Source organism: Seriola aureovittata, chromosome 11 (genome assembly GCF_021018895.1).
Source record: "Seriola aureovittata isolate HTS-2021-v1 ecotype China chromosome 11, ASM2101889v1, whole genome shotgun sequence".
Lineage (NCBI taxonomy): Eukaryota > Metazoa > Chordata > Actinopteri > Carangiformes > Carangidae > Seriola > Seriola aureovittata.
This window is the reverse complement of record NC_079374.1, coordinates 21,212,240-21,234,912: the sequence shown is the minus strand read 5'-3', so window position 1 is coordinate 21,234,912 and position 22,673 is coordinate 21,212,240. Positions and strand designations below refer to the sequence as shown.

Here is a 22,673-nt window from a genome sequence, read left to right as displayed (position 1 = left end):
TATGATACATATTTAGGTGAGAGGTTAGGACAAGCTCCAGAGCTCTGTCTCTACTCCTGGCTTCAAAATACACTTAAATTAAATATAATTGTTATATAATTATACATGCCCCTGCTACTCAAAATGCGTAATGAACTTTAAGCCTTAAAAAAGCACAGTGGTCTCTGGCAACATTTGTAAATCATTATTCCTCAACTAACCAGAAGGAGGTGCTGCTGTCAAATGGAGACTGACGCACTCTAAGATTGAAATTCAGAAAATGAATGAGGAGGCCACGCCTCTAACACTGGAAGTTTTAAACAGCACACAACTATTCCATGAATATATGGCTATTTATATATTTGACTTTATATTAGTATTTTTTGTCTGGTCTTGTAATAACAAATGACACTGAAAATCGCTGAAAATATTAAATTATAAATTCAATCATGTATGAATATAACCTGTGGGTTTTATAGGTTGGAAAAGAAAATTGCGTAAAGCCTAATTTAACAACACTAACTCAAAAGGAAAAGAAAAAAAAGTTTGTCGCTTTAAAAATGCTAATTTAGTTTTGTTGGGGCTTTATAGTGACGTCACATCCTGAGGAGAGCTTTGCCTCCTACTTTTTGTTGGGACCTGGGAGGAAATTATCCCGCAGGGGTAACGAGCTGGAATTAAAGAAGAAAAAGAAACGAGAAACAAGTTACAAACCATGGAAATGTACGAGGTTGCTGTTTAGTCGTCTGCAATGCAAGCAGACGTGTTTTCACCGTGAATTCATACGAGGAGGTTTGTGTAAGTATCCCTTCATCCAGGCGTCCTCGGATCCACAAGTGGCTGCGGAGCAAGTGTCTGTCTGATCCAGCTCTCAGAGCCAAAGGCGGCGTTTGTTTTGCTGTACGGGACACAGTCGCACGGTCGGTGTTATACGTATTCTGTGCGTTCGTTGCTAACGGTTAGCTCTTCCAATAAAACAAACGGACACCTTTTTATTTTTGCTTACACCAGGTACCTCAGGCCTGAGCTGAGTACAAGTGAAGCTAGTGGTTATATTTTGTGTTTTTGTTTGATTAATATTATATTATAATCCAGCGGATGTGTTAAAGTTTTTCTGTTGATTTTTATATTTCAGAGGAGATTGGCAGCATGGAAAGCTCCGTCCGTCTCAGTCCATCTGAGCGGTTTCTTTTTCTGGCAGACCTGAAAACAAGTTTACACATCTTAGGAGTCGAGTAACGTTAGCTGACTGCTTCATTTAGCTAATGTGTAAACTCCCTCTCAAATCTCTTCTCTGTACTTGCCACTGGACATTTTATATTCGTCGAATACCATTACACAATTAAAGTAAATATTTTATGTATAAGACATTTTTATCCTTGTTTGAAGTTAACGTTAGCTTTGTTGTAGTGAGGTTTTAACACATACCTGTTACTGTTACTATGGATAATCAAGACACTGTTAACTGTGATACCGTGACAAACAAATACTGGTACACATTAACTAACTTTAACTTGATATATTAATATTACTTCTCTCCTTAGCTTATATACCTTATAAAAAGTAATATCCGTAGTTGTTTTTTTTTACTTACTAGCCTCTTGTTAGCCAATATTTAATTTGCCACCTGTAACTGTCACTATATAGGGAGGTTAGGTTGCAGGCAAGCTATTTAGGTAACATAACCAAACGTTAAAAACCAAAATTTAAAATAATAGCAGTTGCGTTATGTTCCCTCCTGCACCCAAAATATTAGATAGTGACTAATGTTAATTATATGTGTGTCATAATGTAATAGTCATAATGTGAACAATAGTGGTGCACCTGCCAAATTTTTGGTACATCATTTTCTTAGTTAATGTCAGTTAATCATGGTGGGTAACTAGACACCTTCTGGCTGACATTACAACTGTCTACACAAAACCAGTGTAATACACTGGTTAATATTAAAAACAATTTAACACACACACAGAGAGAGCATCTTTCTAGTATTTAATTGTTCACCTGACCAATCAAAAGTTTGGACACACTTGCCGATGTGACTGGTACTGTATATGTAACATTTCTGAAGGCCTGTACAGTTTTCAAATGCAAAAATAGCCTTATTTCTTATGAATTTTAATCTCTGCCCTCACCCCTCACAGGTGTGGTATTGTAACCCTCCCTCTCCACCATCATGCTGAGTTTCCTGCGCAGGACGCTGGGCCGACACTCCATCCGGAAACATGTAGAGAAAACCCGGTTAAGGGAGGCCCAGCGAGCCACAACACACATCCCTGCTGCTGGGGATGCAAAATCTATCATAACCTGCCGTGTATCCTTACTGGATGGGACGGATGTCAGCGTTGACCTGCCGGTAAGAAGAGTTGCTAGAATTTTAGCCTTTACATTTTTTAACTAGGTAGCAAGGCTTACCTTTGTATCAGGAGACTACATACAGAGAAAGATATCACACATGAACCTAAATGTAGATGGTTTCAACAGGGATGTGAACCTATAAACTGTGTCTTGTAATGGGTTTCCCAGTCTTTTTTTCTATTGTGCATACTTTTCTGCTGTTGTTAAGAGGACAGTTAATGCTCAGTAAATGGATTACAGTTTCTGACAGCTCTCTGTCAAATGTTCATTCAGCTTTACCAACAAGCACAAGAGGTGTGCTATTGACCCATGTATGCCTGTGTCAGTAGAACAGTCCTTTTAAGCCTATGTAGTGTGAGTGGGAGTGGGAGTGTGTGGTAGTGTTGCAGTGTTGCTGATCACCTGTAATTCCATGATCCTCTCTGGAGAACACACTTAATCACATGACCACATCATGTGACATGTTGGGCTCATCACCAAGTGGACACAGAGCAGGACTTCACTCTCCCCACCTCTGACTGTCTATTCTGTCTTACTTCTCATGTCCTGTCCCTTTTTCTCATGCTTTGTTATTTTGTTTCTCTGTATGAACTTCTCCTAGACAAACACCAAGGCACTGCTGGGGAAAACTTAAAGTAGCGTTAACTATAACAGTGATTTTGAACCAATGGCATAAATACTTGGATCTTCTTCTGCCATGCAATCTTTATTTTTACCCAGCTCACAGATTACACTCCTGGGACTGTCTGTCTCTCAAATCTGGCAAATCTGCAGCATTTCATTGAGGCCAGTCTGGTATCTAACTGTCCTTTATGACTCTTATCTTTAGCTGTCTGGCATATATTCCAAAGAAAATCTGCTGAAGAGAGTATCATTCCTCGTTATTACTATATATATGTCTTGTTATTATTTTAAACTCCAATTTTGTCTATTCTCTACAAAAAAAACTCTCTTTCTCTTTACATCTCCATTTATTTTTTTAGTCTAACTGACTCAGAATGAAAGGAGATCATTCCCTAAAATCAACAAGCATTCCAGATCTCCTTAGCTGTTTAGCAGCCACAAGAATGCATAAATGTATTTTATTCAGCACGTCTCGTAAGTGATGTCACACATTTTTCAGCCAGTCTGCTGTAAATCCCTCCTATCAGCTCAGTATTATGTGCATAGAGAGGTCAGATTATATTCTTATTCAGTCTTTCTAGTGGAATGTCATCTGCTTGGACTGTTTTTGCTTTCTCCCTGTTTCTCTTTATCTCTCTTGCTCTCTGTCTTTTGTTAATACTCAAGCAGAAATGATTGCTTGTTTTTCCTGTGTTAGTTGTTATTTTTTTAATACCAATTTATTTTACTGATGGAGTTAATTGATTTTGTCTCATCCTAAATGTACTTTCATGCCTTAAAAATTCCCAGGCATTTGCTGTGTGCACCTGAAGAAGGTTTTCAAATTCACTTAGATTTCTGAATGCATTCCAGCAGGGCCCTGGCCTTTCGTTCGGTTTCAAATGAGCTTTCTTTGTTTTTCCCCTCCCCCAGATATAGGTAGCTTCTGCAAACCCTTATTTCTTATCATTCAACTCTCTCTAAGTGATAAGGTCATAAGAAAGACACACAACACAACCAGGCAAGACATGTGGAAGAGAAGACATCAAGGAAAGAAGTCTTGTCTTTGTTAAAGATGATTTAAAAAAAAAAATGTGTTCAAAATAATCACATGAGACACAGACCTGCCTATATTTTAAGCCACATTTCTCAATTAGCACTTACAGTGTAGACAGTCCCACCTAGGACTTTTAAGTATATACTGTGCTAGTTCTGTAACACAGGCCACAGAACTCTCATTGCAGGAACATTGTGAATATAAACATAGACTAAACATATGAGAGTCGAGGGAAATTGAGCAGGTTTGCAGGGAAATATAGCAGGTTCCCATTATCAGTGTTTCAGCCAGTCTTATCATTTCGTTAAACAGCCCCTGAGAAAAAGTTAATCTTAGCACATTACTGCCTTCTGCATATGGTCTGTGTTTGCTTTAAGTGTAGTTTATGGTCTATAGGGCCTGTGTAGTAGGATGAGATCTATAAAACAAGTTAACACAGTTTCATTCTTAATTAAAAAGACTATAGCTCCCCTTGTTGTAGTTTGGAATCATGTGGTGTTTTTCTTAAGCTGCACAGTTGTCAATTCAACTCAGGGTGGCAGAAATGTGGGGGACCCCCTTGCTAAACGGTGCAGTTTGTTTTTCTGTTTAGATGTTCAAGTGGCTGTAGATGCAGAGACACAATCTAAAACTGAATAGGGCCCATTCACATACTGTGGCTTTCCAGCTGTGTGTGTCCCTAGTATATAAGGCCACCCAAAGTTGTCTCCCTGGGATACGTCTGTTTAGCAGCATCTATGTCCACACAGCCTTATGATTCACATTCTTTACTTTAAATGTATTTAGTTCCCTCTCTTTTCTCTTCATCTTTGCCCCCCACTCACCATCCTATAGCCACTGACACTGTCAGCTCCTCCATCTTCCCTTTTCTCTTGTTGGAAGATTTGTAGCCCAGACAAAAGGTTAAGCAAATACATGCTTTTTTAATTTTTACACAAAATAAGTTATTATTCCATTAATGGTAGTGCAGCTCATCGTTTCAGGCAAATGTCAGCTGTGTGGTCACCTTGGGTGTGGATGAGTATGTGGTATTTGCAGAGTCACACAAACTCAAATGTGCATGTGACCTGATGCATGATTGAGGACAGACAGATGATTGCATCATCTTATCTTTTTTTAATGTAATGAGTAAACATGGCCCTGAAATAATACGTTAAGGGATGTTATTCCTTTTATGGATAGCCATGCTAAAAATGCTAGTTTTTACAGAACAGTCAGGTAAAGCATCAACCAAACTGCATGATATTTCCTTTTTAAAAACCCTTATCCTTCAACTTTAACAGGTGCATTACTACACTGGTTGGTGTGTGGATGCTTACAGATGTCTGTAGATGACAGCATCAGCTCAATTGTAACTTAAATATTCTGACAGAGTGTCTGAAGGACAGAGCTGTATGCTCAAAGGCAGGCAGAAAGACAAACAATACTGCAAGCACTATAACAAGGGTTTGGGTGCAACACACACAAACACACACACACACACACACACACACACACACACACACACACACACACACACAATGAGTCCTTTGTACTGTCTCTCCCTGGGTACTGTAGGGGTGCGGTATGCCTTCTCAGCTATGCCAACTAGCATGGGGCCAGCCCCCCTGAGCTGCCCTGGAGCTCTCTCGGGGTGTGTGTGTGTGTTTGTGTGTGTGTGTGTGAGAGAGAGAGAGAGAGAGAGAGAGTGAGTGTGTGAGTGAGTGAGTGAGAGTGAGTGTGTGAGTGAGTGAGTGAGTGAGAAAGAAAGAGGGAGAGTGTGTGAAGGAGACACAGGGAAACCTTTAGAGCACCCATGGTCCTCTCCTTTGCTGATCCATAGTTTAGCTTTTTTAACTACTTTGATTCGCAAACATTTTGTACATAGTTTATATGAAATAAATATGTTTTTGTGTGGACAGTAACCGTGTTCATTCAAGTTAATTTGAAAAAGAGAGTGATCCTACACTTATGAATGATTATTTGTTTATAATCTCAATATTAAAAATTTAAAAATATTTTTTTAAAATTAGTGTTGATTTTGACCTGGTAGCACGGGAGTAGCAGGAGTGGTGAAACGTTTTTATGTATGTTGCTTTGAACCCACTCCACTATTTTATTCGGGGGATACCTGTTAGACTTAACCACAATCAGCCATACTCAGCCTCAGCCATACTCTTGATTAACATTACAGATCATTTTAGTGCAAGCTCAAATATGGTTAAAGAAATAATTGATCAAAAGTGAAAATAAGACAATATCAAGATGGACAGAGGAGAAAAAAATCCAGCTGCTGGTTGATCTTACATCTTTTCCTAATTCATAGAGCCACATGATCACATGATGTGTGCAGCCACCCCACTTCCCTCAGCTCCTGGGCATCTGGGGCACTTCAACCCAGTTACTATAGCAACCCAGTCGCTGTGCCTCATGGTGGGGTTAGAAAGTTGTGTGTGCGTGTGTGTGCATGTGTGCGCATGTGTGCGTGTGTGTGTGTGTCTGAAGACAGAGTCCACATGTGAGGGAGAGTTCTCCCAGTTGAAGGCAGAGCACAGGCAGTAACTGGTACGGCTTGGTCAGAAAGGGCAGCACCTATTCCAACTTTGAATACTTCATGTTAATATTTTTTCTCCTATCTCTCTATATTCAAACCCATAAAAGACAAATCACAACAACATTTATACTTAAACCAAGTAAAAACATTCAGAAAAGTATTTTGAAGAGGTGCAAAAACTAATTTAGAAATGTCTGTAAAACCCTAACTAGTATTTTTTCTAATGACCATGTTTTGTTTTTGTTTGTTTTTTTTAATACCTTTGCTTTTTGGATTTCATTCTTTCAGAAGGCTTCATTCATGACTGAGTAAAGACCCTCCTCAAATCCAAAACTCTCAACAGGAAAAGCAAAGCCATATTTCACAGTCCTACATTCCTGCGCTGTAATGCAAACTTAGGTTTTAGATGGACGTTTCTTCAGGACTCTGTTGATATATTAACCATTCATAGAGTCCCCTTTATTTCATTTTTAAGTACTTTTGCATGACCCCCATCATGAGTGTCAGTCCTTACTGTGAACTTTGACGCTCAGATATTGAAGTCCCCTGTTTGTTTGTGTGTTCTCAGAAAAAAGCCAAAGGTGAGGAGCTGTTTGAGCAGATTATGTACCATCTGGACATCGTAGAGAAAGACTACTTTGGACTACGCTTCATGGACTCGGCACAAGTGCCGGTAAGATTGGAGATGCACTTTATGCAGTAGTCTCTTTCATAATCTTTGCGTTTGTTTTTTCACTTCATGCCATGGTATGGATGCATAATTTGTTGGGTTGAACAGTTAATTTTGAAAAATAATGTATTATGACTTTTAGTTCCCATAATTAATAATCATGGGAAAATATTAAAGCATGAAGATAACAAAATGATTTTGAAAAGTATTTACTGTGGTGAAATTATCCACATCTGTTCAGTAGTATTATTTTATGTTTCACCAAGTGTTTGAGGCATTCACTTCCTAGCCAGACTTTCCATTTCAGTCCAATTCACTATTCACCCATTTGGTGGAAGGCCTGAGACAAGAACTTTCCCTTTCAGTGAATGGGCTAAAGGGATTGGTTATGGGACTCTTGTCAGCTCTGGGAGTCAGGCTGTGCTCTGAGACAAAGCGTTTTAAGTCGGTGGTCTGACACTGACCCTGTTCCTTCACTCTGATACTCTGTGAAGGCCATGGAAGGAAGGAGAGCTGGTGGGAGTAAAGATGAAGCAGAATGGAGGGACAAAGAGGAGAGTGGTGGAGGTAGACAGTGAAATGGTTGGGAGAGCAAATTGAAGTTGAGTGAGAGAGAGGGAGGACTGTTATAAGGAATGTGGGGGAGAGTAGACTAGAGAGTGCTGAGAGTTCCTCCCTTATCTCTCTCTGTCTCTCTCTCTGTCTCTCTCTCTCTCTCTCTCTCTCTCTCTCTCTCTGTCTTTCTAACCTACACATGCACACACAACACAACCACCGCTGCCACCTCTCCTTGACATTGTTCATGCCTCACAGTGCCTTCAAGAAGAATTACAGCACTGACCAGAACACTGACTTATGTGTCTGTGTGCTAACTTTTCATCAACTTATCTGTTTTATTTTTGTGGATTAATTAATTAATGTTTGTATGTTGAATACAAGCAGGTATAAGAGTTGTGGAAAAAAAGCATATGGTCATGTGTCAAATTGAATAATTTTGTTTTTATTTTTTTTGTACTAAACTTAAGCTAGCTAAAGATGTGGTGCTTTTTAGAGGGACAGGCAGAAATATAATTATCACATCAGTTAAATTATGACTGTTGTATATTGATTATTCAACTTGCCATAAAAATTTGTTTTTTTAAATACTAGACCTTGCTGAAGATGCTGTGCTATTTTAATTGTTAATAATCTGCATTTTGTTTCAGCATTGGCTTGATGTTTCAAAAAGTATCAAAAAGCAAGTGAAAAGTAAGTATACAGAGGCCCTGCCTCAACCTATTTCCTTTCCTTTCCCCAAACATACAGAACAACTTTTTCTTTATCAAAACATCCAATGAACAGAACATTTATCTCTACTCTCCTGCATTATTACTGTATGTTATGTGTTATATTAAATTAACTACATTTTTTTCATCCTAGTACTTTGGTTATTACATACATTGTGATTGTAAATTGTATTGTTAAACTTGATAATATTTACTCAGCTGTGATTTTGATGTGTCCTTTAGTCGGCCCACCATATTGCCTTCACTTGAGAGTGAAGTTCTACTCTTCAGAACCGAACAACCTGCACGAGGAGCTCACCAGGTGAGTTAAGACGTGCACACGAAAACTTTCTACTGTAGCTAAATTTCTCCAACACACAAATTTAAAAAAATTAGGCCTCTGTTCATCTCATAAACCTTCAAAAGTTGGTGTTTTATTGGGTCTCTACAAGCAGGTTGTTTTTTAAGTGTGTGTGAATGTAAACATAATAATAAAGTGATACTGCGCTTTTATATTTATTTTTTGGCTGTTTGTTTTATGGGCAAAAACATTCTAGTCACATGATTAGCAAGTCTCCTGCAGGGTTAATTTAACTCACTCAGATCAAACAGCTACTACCATTGGTTTTTTTTTACTACCAGCTTTTTTCTGCTACCAGTTTGGAATAGATGGTTGTTTTTGTATCATATCCCCTAAAACTGCCAAATTTAGTCAAGTTTCATATTTAACTGTATTGTTTTGTTTTACTTTCAGATACCTATTTGTGTTACAATTGAAGCAAGACATCCTCAGTGGAAAGTAAGTAATTATCCCACATTTTAACGATTCATCGTAATAAAGTACTGCACACAGGACAAAACCTAAAGTGATGTCATGTTACACCAAGGAAATGTTCAGTTAGAGAGAGGGACAGACAGAATCACAGCTATCAAATTAAGACTGACGCATATATAGACCTGACGGTGGCATGTCAGGAACATTTTTCCACTTCACTGATTAAGTCATGCCAGCAGTTGATGCAGTTACTGTGGTAAGCATTAATAATTACAGATGCCTTTTTAAAACACAGACTAAATTGATCAAAACAACTAGAAAATCCCTGAAAAATGGTTCCCCTTTTTTTTTATTATCAGAAAACTTTAGCTCGTAGAGTGATGTAGCAACTTCAGATGTTTGATTTTGTAGTTCAGGGTACCTGCTCCCATGTTTGTTCAACACATTCTGAGTGGGTATCCAGTCTGATTGTTCAGAGGCTGTCAGAGTGAGTCAGTCTCAGAGCAGACAAGAGCAGATAATCAGCTTATCACAGGGTGAGAAACACTAACAATTAAACTTTTCTTCACGTACGCTCAGTGCTGGCCCATGTCAACATTTTTCTGTTTCCTGGAAAGTCATTTTCATTTAGCACTGCATTTGTTATTTAACCTGTTATTTCACACAGCTAACTTCACTAAATCACTTGACCGACACAATATACTGCCTTTCTTCATCAGTTGATATCCCTTGAAACCTGAATCCATCATTTGTGTTGGTAGTCATGGACATCTTACTTTAAGAGGATTACAGGATTACATGTTGGTGAACAGAATAGATTTATTAACAGTAGTATGTTAGTCTACATCTTTATTACAAAGAGATTCACTTTTTTTTGCAATGTTTAGAGAGTACTAATAGGAAGTGGTAGAGACCAGTAGGCCTCAGTGACAGTCAGAGGTGTGGTGGCCTGTGGCAGTGTTTATTAATTTTGCTGTGACTGACTTTTTCATGTCTATATTTTCAGGCTAGAATGTCCATTTGACACAGCAGTGGAGTTGGCTGCCTTCTCGCTACAGGGTAAGCACAGCAGGTATCCAGGATCTCTCCAACTTGTTTTGGTAGTTGGATTCACCTTTGTAACTCTGCGTAGCAAAAATATAGCACCAGTGTGGTGTGAGTCAAACGAGCCTTTGTAAGTTTTAGGTTGGGGCATTATATGCTTGTGTACAAAGTGGCTTTTCCCTCTGCAGTGTATATGTTCTTTTTCTTAAAGCTAGTTTCTCTTTGTCCACATAACATAAATCTGTTACAACTCTCCCACATGCCCAACAGACATTGCTCCGAAGCCCTATGCTTACTTTGTAGCTGGTGAGTCCATAACAGAATGTACCAACATCTCACCAAGGCGCTCACCTGACACAGCCATGTGCTCCCAAGTCCAGCTGCCAGAGTGGACCCTTGTGTTTCTGCTCCACAGGAATTTTCCTTGATCTTTTCAAAGCAGTCATGGCTGTCCTTGTGAATCACCATCTGCTTTGAGTGACGTTCCTGGCAACATTTGCTGCCATGGTCACTGAGGCAAATAAACCCCTTCACTACAATAAGATTGCAAATCAAAGGAGTGGTGTAACTTTAGGTGGAGTGGTAGAGAATGAAATAACAGGCACACGTAGCTGAGATATAATTTCCCATACTACATTGAGGGGGAAACACTCAGACTTTCAAAAGAGCTGTTGCTCCTCTGCATTAACAGGCTGATGGGCTCTTAGAAAGCGATAGGCTGCTATTCATTGTGAATGAGACCTGGCGTTGCAGCTCCGCGCCGCCTGCTGAGCTACAGAGATTTAAAAGGAGAGGAGCCAGCTGAGTAATGTGGACAACTGTTTCAGACTCACCACTGGAGAAGTTGAGGGATGTTGTTGGGAGAAGGTTTGTATTTAGGCTTCTCTTCCTGCTTATTGCCAGTGCAATGATTAGAAAATAGACAGATAATAAATTATGTGACTTTAGGGGCAATTATATTTTGATATTCATAAATCCAAGGACAACAACATTTTATAAAATCATATCTCTGTGTCTCTTTCTAGGACCTTGAAATTCTTTCATTACATTTCTGCTGCTATTGTGTCTCACTTCTGTTAATTCCATAGCATCTTCAAATTTTCTCCCAAGTTGTGTCAGTCAAATATCTCGGTAACAGAAGGCATATTCTCCCTTGTTTACTGGCAATATTTGGTTATCGAACTTCAATTTTAAAGTTTAGAAAAGGATAGCTCTTGATGTTTCCATGGCTACGTATATTATGTTACTTTTAAAAATGCACTAATGGAGCAGAAGTTGATTGGGCTTCCTCTACCACCAAATATTGAAACTACACTATTTTTTTAAGAAGTGCTAAATGCTGCATTTACCTGCAAGAGCCACATAAAGAGAGGTGCTTCAGAGGAACAAAGATTGGGTCAGTAGAGACGTTTATAGAATGGGATTGCGTATAGAAACCCTTGGACACACACACACACACACACACACACACACACACACACACACACACACACACACACACACACAGTCACTGTGGGGTAAATGCCAGCTCATTAGTGCTCCATCCTCTTCAGAGGCCCCCTAATCCAGTACCCTTTCTGTCTTCTCTCTTTTCCACAGTTGAGCTTTCTCCCTTCATTTTCCTTTTTTCAGAATCATGTTGTTGGTCCACTGACATTTATTGGGACAGGAATAGGATGATATTATCTTTATGTTGAGGCTTTGCTCACAGCTGGACTAGCTAAACTGTGAAGAGCTCCCAGCAAATCCTAGATTCTCCTATCTACCCAAACATTGCAAAATGTAATCAGGCCCAGGACTTTCAGTCTTTGTCCACTTTCTATACACAACAGTACCAGAGATAAGGATTTTCACTTTGTCTTGTGTTCAACATACTATACTCATTCTTATCCAGTGAAGATTTATGTTGTATTCCTGCCTCAGTGTCCCTTTGTCTCCTTTTTTCACCTGATTAAATCTATGACCTCTTGTCCACTGAGAGTTAAGTCCCTGACCTGATGCTACACAGCACTTTGTTTTGCTGGGACATGGAGGGAGGGTTTGTTTGTTATTTTGTCCATTAGGATTCCCATTACCTACCACCACAGTATTAGGCACTCTTCTCATGGTCCTCTCCCAGGGGTGGAAAGTCATGGTCTCAGTGACCATTAAAGAATTATTTGAATGTTTTTTGGTCTTCAGTTGAACTGAACAGTGTACACATGTACAGTCTCGTGCAGTTCATGACCACAGTCCCTCAAAAAAACTATCATTATCACCTATTGTCACCTATTCTGCTCAGGGTTGGAATTGACAAGTATGTTTGTCTGTGTGTTTTCAGCTGAGCTGGGTGATTGTGACCCATTAGAACATAATCTGGACCTGGTGTCAGAATTTCGCTTCATCCCAAACCAAACGGAAGATGTGGAGCTAGCTATATACAACACATGGAAGGAGTGCAGGTTTGCATTTCAATATTACTTTATAATGTGTGGGCTTGGTCTGAAACGGTTACCAGGAACACTGCCCTCCTCTTTTTTTTTTTTTTAACATTCTCTCTGCTTGGAGCTGCAGATGTGTTTTTGTTGATGCATTTCTTTCCATTTATTACCTACTCTCTTTTTTCCTTCCTCTCCTTCAGAGGTCAGACACCAGCCCAAGCTGAGATTAACTACCTGAATAAAGCCAAGTGGCTAGAAATGTATGGGGTGGACATGCATATGGTCAAGGTAACTGACACACTCTTTATCTTAAGCATTCACTGTATAGCCTGAATCTACTTGTTTCACATATGTGTAGTTGCACATACATGGACATGTTGCACATCAATAGCATAGCTGAGATTTTAAAACAGGAAGTGTCCTACATAAAAGTCAGGAAGTGGAAGGAATGTGCATAAGAGCATAAACATGTGATTGGGTCATAAAGCTGTCTCTTCTTTTCTTTCTTCTTCCTGCTTTCTGTCCATATCTGCCCTGCAGGCAAGGGATGGTAATGAATACAGTCTGGGTTTGACACCCACTGGAGTTCTGGTGTTTGAAGGACAAACCAAGATCGGACTCTTCTTCTGGTATATTTGGTCATGAACTAATTTACTGAAATATTTACTTAAATGCTTTATTGAAACAACATTTAACTTTTAGTGTGTGTGTGTGTGTGTGTGTGTGTGTGTGTATGTGTGTGTGTGTGTGTGTTTGTTTGTTTTAGGCCCAAGATCACTCGTCTAGATTTCAAAAAGAGCAAATTGACTCTTGTGGTCGTGGAGGATGATGAACAGGTGAGCAGGAGCACATACGTTCACCATACATACAGTACTATGAATGGTATCTGACATTTATAACGACTATAGTTGCAACACTTTCGTGTTGCAGTCAAGGCCATAAAAATGAATATAACACTTAACTGTATTACCAATTCTTTGCTGTCACTTACAGTTTGTATTATGAGCATTGTTATCAATTTTTATGGAAATGTGGGGGTGTGTATGAATCTGAAAGAGTAACCAATCACTTTGCAGAGGACGGCAGATGCAGTCACTTTGTGTTTAATGTGTTAACAGTTGATTCCAATTATGACACAGTTTAATGGCAAAGGTATTAAACTAAGTAAACTTATGTTTGAATTTTATAAATGCTATCTGAACTCTTTGTGAAATGTAAATATTAAATGCTTAAAGTCTATAAATTACTACAGCTGGTAAAATTAATTGACCCCATATCATCTGTCACTTACAAAAGCAAACCTGAAACAACCAAACAAACATATCACTTTGCACTTCAAGATAAATCTCAATATTTTCACAACATGTCATAAACTTTTCACATTTTTTACAAAAAGTAGACTATGCAAGTTACTTTTTAATCACTTGAAACACAATGTACAAACATGCAGAGGGTGCTCTGTTTGTAATAAAAGAAATGAAATAATAAAATAAATCTTTTGTTTGAAGTAGTGCCCGACCCTTAAAAGAGGTTAGTACGAAAACAAAATGAAACAAGACTTAAGATTGTAGTACCCAGAGGCTATTGTATATTAGAGGAGAGTCTGTTTATGTCCATGCTGGAGGTCTGTGAGTGAGGTTAATAAAGAAGCCTGCCCCCTCTGGTATTTCTGGTATGCACCATTCTCCTACACACACACACACACACACACACACACACACACACACACACACACACACACACACACACACACACACACACACACAGAGTTCTCACCTCCCAGCTCTGTCCTAAACAGTTATACTGTTTGCTAGCCTTGTCACCCCAAGAATTTACTGTGTACACTGTACTTGAGTTTTTAATTCTCTAACAAGATGCTTGTCCGTCACACACACAAAGCAGGAGCTTTAGAGATGAACCCAAAAGAGAGAAGCTGGCTGTGAGAGGGTTATTGCATTGACAACTGTTACACATATTTTCAGAGTAAATGGTGTCTGCTTTTTAACAGTGGATGGTGGAAGTGAATCACATCTCATTGTCAAAGAGAACAGGTGGTTAGTTAGAATGCACAGAAGCGACCAAATATTTTCCTAGTCGACTGGTAGCCGTTAGTTCAAGCCATTAGTTGACTAGTCATTGCATGTTTATGATATTAATTAACTTATTCCAATATATACATATATTGGCTCTAGCCAATTTTTTGGCTCCAGCTCAATCTTTTAGAGTAAAAATGTTACAAGAAACATTGTTGACACTGTGCTACATTACAGAGAAATACAAAACTATTAATGAGCCTTTAAAACATAAATATTACTGTCTTGTGTCTTCTGTGTGTTTTGATATTTGAGGTAGTGTGTTCCCTAAAAGTTGCTGCCCGCTTATGACACATGTGCTCGGAAAATAAACAAGTTCTTGCTGGTGTTCATCATACTTGGTTTGTATGTGCACAGTATGTCTGTGAGCTTGTGTGTCTACAAAGCAAAGAAGTGTGCAAAGAATATGACTGTGATAGTGGAATGGCTGCAGTGTAAGTTTTGTAAGTTGCTGTGGTGCTGGGCAGGCTTCATCTAGACTTCAAACACTGTAGTGCAGCAATTCATTCTTCACGTCAGCCTCTTTGCACAAGTTAGAGCGAGCGCATGACCTTTGTTTTTACGGAAAATATATTGGCTAGGACTAAAATAATTTTAATGATTTTTCAGTTTGTTTTGAATTGAACCTGCTATAGCTAATTGTGTGGAGGATTATACAACACTGTACCATGATTGGAAGTTCTATTATATTTGAAGATGCTCACATTAGATGCTTTCATGTTACTCTACTGACAACTTACCCTCTTCTCTGTTTGACCCAAATCTAACCCCATGCCAATCCTTCACAGGGCAAAGAGCAGGAGCACACTTTTGTCTTTAGGATGGACCATCCTAAGGCCTGTAAACACCTGTGGAAGTGTGCGGTGGAGCACCATGCTTTCTTCAGGCTGAGAGGGCCAGTACAGAAGAACTCTGCACGCTCTGGATTCATACGCATGGGGTCACGCTTCAGATACAGGTAACCAAAGTAATCCATGGTAATCAAAAGGTTAGGGAGGCTTTTTTTGTATGTATACAAGGTTTACAAGATATTTTAGGGCTTAAAGTTCTCTGGAAGTTTTAGATTCACAAAATAAAGTAACAGAACAGTTTTTTGTTGGGAAAGAGTGTTTGCAGTAATTTCTTTTTCTCATGTTTTGTTATTAAATTAATTCACAATGGATGAAATTTTTTCCTCTAATCAACTGGAAAAACTAATGTCAATGTAAAAACAAAAATCTTCATTTTTTTAAAATTAAAATGATTATATGATAGATAAAATGAATGATAAAATTATTAGACAACCATTCAGCCCCATTAATATAACACACCAAAATCATCACTTGGTTCCAACTGGTTTCCCAAGACTCAAAATTGCTTATATAAAAGAACACAGAAAATTGCATAACAGTTAAGTGCCACAAATTTAAAGAGCCATGTTTGTTTCTGTACCCTGTGTTTAAACGTACCAACAGAGATAATCCTGGTGTGACATACAGTATCGTTCCTCTGTGCATACAAAAAACCCCACATGTGTACACACAGATACTTGCAGTGGTACAAACCAGGCACTCAATGTCAACATACTGCAGTAGCCAGCTAGTTCCCCTCTCTGTGTGTTTAAACATTACCCAGTTGGATAAGCACTGGCAGTAATGTTGGTTTAACACAGAGGTTACAGGGTTTGTTGTTAAAGGAAGGTTATCGCCTGGATGGGTCCAGAGTTCAGTGGGGGTCATCACTGCGCCTGTTGTTTTTGAGACAATGAGATTTATCAAAAAGATAATTAAGAAAAGTTGAATTTTGTATTTAATGTTTTGGCCTGCGTTAGTAGGTACCATGTAAGTGTAAATTAAGTTTTTGTCCTTGTGTGTGTGTTTTTGTTACCAGTGGCAAGACAGAGTATCAGACAACCAAGGCCAACAAAGCAAGGCGGTCAGCCTCCTTTGAGAGAAGGCCCAGTCGACGTTACTCAAGAAGAACCATGCAGAACAGAGGTGAGTACAATACGCCTGTAGTCTCACACCTGCACAGCACACATGAATTTACCGACTATATACATGACAGTTAACAAAAGCACTTTAACCATCCCATAGTAAAAAAATTACTTTGCAAGCTCATGTGTGCATAAAATATATACACACTCTATGTCCCATTACCCATTATATCAGAAATAGAAATGTCTGACATGTTTCCAGTTCATTCATTGTCGTATACATCTTCTGTGTTTGTGTTTTTACAGGACCATACAATCCACAGGAGTGAGTACACTGATGTTTACTAAACTGTGATTGTGCCATTACCTGTTTAAATGACTTAATCTGTCCTACCCCTGTTGTACATCTTTAATTTGGGGGGGGGGTCACCTACTCCTGCTCCTACTCCTACTACACCTACACACTTTCTCTCTCTCTCTCTCTCTCTAACTCACTCTCTCTGTTTCTCTCTCTCTCCATTCATTCAGTTTCCCCATAAGGCTTGTCTGTAATCATGTTGCAGAGCCTTTTGTTAAAGGGATATGTGTGTGGGCTAAAGACATGATGTCAGTGGTAGTTTTAAGCTATCATGGGACCAACTGACTCAAAGCATTGCGATGATAAAAATTCCTCTGACTTTTCATCACACCTAATTGAACAGACCTACACTCTGGAAATGCTGCTACTTTTGAAGCAACAACCCTGACGAAAGGATGTAACAATGCCGACTTAAATAAGGATTGGGATTTGTGAATTGGCTTGTGGATAACCTGGCAGACGAAATAAAAAGAACATAATTGGAAAAGTGTTACCATGAATCTTTCCAAATTGTACATCTGCATAGTCCAAAATGTGGTTCATGCTGTTTAGAATTCTTTTGAGGTGTTGTTAGTTGTGCTGTTAGTTTTTTCAATAACATCTCAATTTCTTTCTTTGCTCAGAGTTCTTTCCTCAGGAAACGGAGTCAGCTCCAGCAAAGACAACAAGGTGAGGGGCTGAGTTTTTTAATCCCTCCTCCATTATAGTGGGAAACAAAAGAACAGCACCACAGACTCAAGCAGGTTTTGAATTCAGATAGACAGCACATAGAAGACCAAATCATTAGATACAGTTGGCTAATGTAAAATATTAGTGCTTTTACAAAAGTATTACAATGAAAGTGACACTTAATACCTCTCTACCATGTCTACTCCCTTACCTGTTTGCTCTGTTTCATATATTTCCCGTCTTTCTCTCGCCCCCTCAGATTTCTCCCAGTAGAGGTGCCTGGTCAAGCGTGCCTGTGGTCACCCCAGCAGCTGCTTCTGCCTGTGGACCAATGGAAATCGAAGCACTGCCCAGGAGTCCTGGAGGAGAAAAGAGGAGGTTGGTTCCTGGATAAATTGAATGTTCCAGGTTCAGTCATTTCGTTAAAGTGCAATTCATCTTTCATATGCTAGCGGCAGCTTACAGGACCGGTGAGGGAAAAAGAAACAGGTTAGGAAAGGTTGGCATGGACTAACCAATCCCTGTTGGGTGCTGAAAGAAGTAGGTGGATAGCTAGGTGTGTTTTCATGGTCTGATGCCATGAGAGTGGCTTAACGTGGATTATCCACTGACCCTGTCTTGTTGTGACCAGGGCAAGCAGGAAAGAAGGGGGTAGGAAGCCACAGAAATTGAATATATTCTTTTTTCTATTTGTGCCTTTATGTCCCTTCCATGCATGGCTGTTCTATTCCCTTATTTTCAAGTTCCTGCTCTGTTTTGTGTGAGTATAATACAACAGAGTTACTTGAGTGTCAGCATGTATGTGACTTAGTGGATGCAGCACTCGCCTGAAGACTATTATAGCAAAAGTATATACATTCAGGCAGATGGTAGAGTTTAACTCATGGGAAATGGACTGCAGTTAGACAAGAAGCAGGCAGACTGATACTGTACAGTGAACAGAGACAGTCAGTGGATAGATGAGCAATCAGAATCAGATTTATTTGTCACTACCATAATATGCATTTCAGCATATATGGAAGCAAAACACCGTAGTCCACAAATCAGGGTGCGTTGCTTGGCTCACTTCTTCTCGGTACCACCTATATTACCTTTTTTATTGTTTTAGTATGTCATAGCTCATTGCTTACTCTGTTCTGTCATATTTATGCTATATTTTGTGAGTGTGCGTGTGTGAATGTGAGAATGTACTTATGCATACAAATATGTATGCAACCTCCTTATAGTTATAAACCTGCGATGTTCCCCTGTGTGTTCCAGTATTAACATGTACTGAGGACTTGGTCTTGTCTGGAGGCAGGCCAGGTAGGTACGATCAAGCACTGAATTTTGCCATTGCTCTGGCTTTAACCAATCAAACACTGTGCAGTGATGGGCTTCATGATTCTGGCTTTGGGAAAGGTTCTCTCCTGCAGTGCAATTGTCTCCTTTGATTTCTCTGTTTGTCCACTTTTGATCAGCATGAAATTCCAACCTAATCTGTGCAGGAAATGATGGGATGATTTTTGTGGGGATTTTGTTTGGCATCATGAATCTGTGAAGTGATGATTTCAGCTGAATCTGTTCTGGTCAGGAATGGGATGTGTGCAGAGGTGTCTGTCCTTTCAGTCATCTAATGTCATGCTGTGCATCCTGTAAACCACCCGCTCTTCTTTAATGCTTATTTATGACGTAAACTGTACAATAGTTTACAAGATATGATAACAATATTTGAGAATTAGTGGAAGTTTTGCTAGCATATTGATGATGCTATGACCTTATCAAAAAATGTGAGGTTTTCAGTGGTGACACCGTAAGACATTACTCACCCACATGCTTTTTCCCAGTTTAAAGTAAGTAGTCTAATGTCCTAACCAGGCCACTCTGGCCTCTGCTTAAACAAAGCTCATTCACATTTACAGCTAAGGCTGATCCTACTTCTAGTAAATTTCTGGTCAGCTGTAATAAGAGGATTGCCTGTCATTTCTGTAGAGCAGTGGCATTTTTTATGTAGTACCCTTTAAAAGCAGGGTGCACAGACATGATCTTGGATAAGGCTGGTGCATAGACAACATGATGATGTATCACACTAATTATACTGTATCCTCCTCTTTTAGACTTTTTTGCTCAAAGGTAAATCTTATAGGCTGCACATACTGATTACTCCTAAACATTTTCTTGATTTTCTTTATTTTTCTGTCTGCAGTGTTCTTTAAAACACACTCTTTTTATGTTGTGCAGCAAGGGCTCTCGATATTTTTACTTCCCAGTTAGTGTCCTTTATGAGTGTGTTAAAGCAAGATTAAGTTTGCCAGTGATGCTACTGTTTTCAAAAGACGTAACGGGTACAGGCCCACATTTCTCTGTGAGGTTATGCTGTCAAGCCCTCAGAAAATGCTTCAATCATAAGAAAAATGTCTTACCAACACTGACGCAAATGCTACTAAGTATTTTATCAGCACAAGATGTTAGACTGAGATGACCTCTGATTTCATACCACCTCTTGTTTATTCCATCAACCCATGGAAACAGTTTACAATGGACTCCATGGACATGAGGAGGATGCTTTGAATGAGAGATTGCTAAATCACTAATACTTCAGACTAATCCCTGGTGCTCTTCGCTCTCTCCTCCCACGCATTTCTCCCTTGCTTTTAGTACAATTTCAGCCTTGATTTTGCATGGTGCACTTTAACCCTCAGCTGTTCTCCTGACAACATGAGCAATCAATGTCCGCTATCTCTCTGTATATCTGTCATGATCCAACTTTACCAAGCACAAAATAGAATGAACAAAAAGCTGACAATATGATCCACAATGTAATGTAGTAACTGACATTATTGCTTGAATGATTCACAAAAAAAGTTCAAGTCAGTGAGTTTTGTAGGAGTGAATTGCATTTTTGGAATCAAGTAGAAATACTACAGATAAACCCATAATTGTACATAACAGTATCAAACGACTCGTAATTAAACAAACTTAACAAATACCAACAAATTATGAATTTTTAAATTTTAAATATTCTCTCTGAGGAAATGTCATGTTTTCTGCTATGCTGTGCTTTATTTTTTCTTATTCAAGTTAATATGCCTTACAGCTTTCTTATGCCTCCCTGTATAGCTGTCATGTAGTGTTTTCTTAATCTGTTGCCTTTTCCTGCCCTCTCATTCCTCTCCTCTGGAACATTATCAGCACTGAGAGTAGATAAGTCTTTGGAGCTAGTTAAAAAAAAAATATATATATAATTTCTATTGCTAAGGAGAGACTATATGGAAAATATGAGGTCAGTTGAAGTTCATCCGCTGTCCATATAGTCAAACACCATCAAGTTCGTCACTGTTTTACAGTGGCAATGGGAGACTGTATGCTCCTTTGCCTTTTATGCTCCCAGTAGAGCTGTCCTCATGAATAAAACCTTGTGGCTCCGGGCCTCCAGCTCTGAATATATAAACACAGATTTGACATAAGACATTAAAGCCCAGCCGGTAGAGCTGCAAAGCCAGGTCACTGACGCTCCAGAGACATCCAGTCCACTTCACTTAACTCAAGTGTGTATGTTACAACACTTGTCACCGTACTCTCAAATGCGCGCTGTAGTGCACAATGTAGCAGATGCAATTGTATGGCTTATTCAGTATCATCACTCTGCTGAGCTTATCAAAACCATGCACGCCTTATTTATTCATATTGTTTCATGTCCACTAAAACAACATTTTTGTGATTATCAGCGGCTTTATTTCTCTTTCCAGGCTGTAGTTGAAAACAGATAGTGCCCTGAGCATTGACACAACTTTAGAAAATCGAGAGGGCGAGTTTAGACCAAAGATTCGTGAGCAGACAAATTGAACGTGCTGATCTGCAACTTTGTGAAAACCTGCTGCAGCTGTTGTTTCCATAGCAACGACTCTGTACTTCCGTTCTAACCACTGCTTTTCAGGGTTTTTTTGTAGCTGGATACTTAGTAGCATCTTAAAATATAAATAGTGACCGTGAGTTACTTGCTACAGTTGCAGTTATAGTATTGATGAAACGGCAAAAAAAAAAAGAGGGCCAGGATTTTTGAAGCAAACACCCAGACATTGTGCAGTGTGACAAAGGGCAGTTTGTTTATCATGTTTAAGTACATTTTAAGGCTTGTGTCATACAGACACAGGTGTTCCTCAAAAAAATTAATAGTTGATCCTCTCTTTCCTCCGTCCAAAACTCCATTGGACCATTTGTAACTTACTTGACAAGCTAACTTTGCTATGAGCTGATTGGCTGTTGAAACAGTTCATGTGCCTTCTGTTATAAAGCCAGCCACTGGTGACTCAATTTACACCGCTGTAACTTTTCCCCGCAGTGGTGTACAACCGTTTCGTCTGTATGGTCTAAGAGAGAGACAGAGATCATAGTTAGCCTGTACATAAAGCCATATGCAATGAATTACACTTCAAAGAATTAATGTCTTCTATCAGCTTCCTGCTGCAAATTCTCTTCTGCTATGTTCTGCTCCCCCTTCCTCCATATATTTTTCATGTCTTATCCTTCCTTCCCTCTCATTAATCTGCATATAATCTCTTTGCTGTTTTCATTAATGTCCCCCTCCTCAATCTCGGCTTTGGTTTACCTACACTCTCACTCACTCCCCATTTCTTAAATCCCCCACCTGTTTGTCCTCTTCCCCTTGTCCTTCTCTTTTTCCTCCACACTGTTCTCCTCAGGTCTCCTCTTCCCTCCATCCTCCCTGCTCATGTCTCATCAAAGCTCCCCACAAGGAGTTGGACAGATCCGACCAACTGACAACAGTCTCACCGTCTGTACTGACATGAATTGGACAGCACACTAATAAATGGGAATGGCTCAGCAGTGACTCGCCCTTGAAAAACTTCTGGTATTTGTGGTAGTGACTGTACCACATGGAAGAACACACCTGGTGTGAATGCACTTGTGCCTTATTAACTGAAATATTCCTC

The 22,673-nt window shown here is 39.3% G+C and overlaps 1 protein-coding gene across 4 annotated transcripts in view; it reads left to right on the top strand.

Annotated features, from left to right (window-relative positions):
- The first annotated feature begins 361 nt into the window (after window positions 1–361).
- epb41l5 (erythrocyte membrane protein band 4.1 like 5) overlaps window positions 362–22,673 on the top strand; it is a 34,477-nt gene continuing 12,165 nt past the window's right edge. For 2 of the 4 annotated variants that reach the window (XM_056389592.1, XM_056389590.1), the window contains exons 1-16: window positions 364–777; window positions 2,124–2,335; window positions 7,099–7,203; window positions 8,406–8,448; window positions 8,709–8,787; window positions 9,220–9,264; window positions 10,247–10,299; window positions 12,605–12,725; window positions 12,905–12,992; window positions 13,245–13,333; window positions 13,471–13,540; window positions 15,586–15,755; window positions 16,667–16,773; window positions 17,019–17,037; window positions 17,694–17,739; window positions 17,999–18,117. In XM_056389592.1, coding sequence (XP_056245567.1) covers window positions 2,156–2,335; window positions 7,099–7,203; window positions 8,406–8,448; window positions 8,709–8,787; window positions 9,220–9,264; window positions 10,247–10,299; window positions 12,605–12,725; window positions 12,905–12,992; window positions 13,245–13,333; window positions 13,471–13,540; window positions 15,586–15,755; window positions 16,667–16,773; window positions 17,019–17,037; window positions 17,694–17,739; window positions 17,999–18,117 — 1,334 coding nt within the window. In that variant the 5' untranslated portion in view covers window positions 364–777; window positions 2,124–2,155. Of the gene's footprint in view, window positions 778–2,123; window positions 2,336–7,098; window positions 7,204–8,405; window positions 8,449–8,708; window positions 8,788–9,219; window positions 9,265–10,246; window positions 10,300–12,604; window positions 12,726–12,904; window positions 12,993–13,244; window positions 13,334–13,470; window positions 13,541–15,585; window positions 15,756–16,666; window positions 16,774–17,018; window positions 17,038–17,693; window positions 17,740–17,998; window positions 18,118–22,673 lie in introns of all 4 variants that reach the window. The other 2 variants (XM_056389591.1, XM_056389593.1) reach the window with 2 other exon arrangements.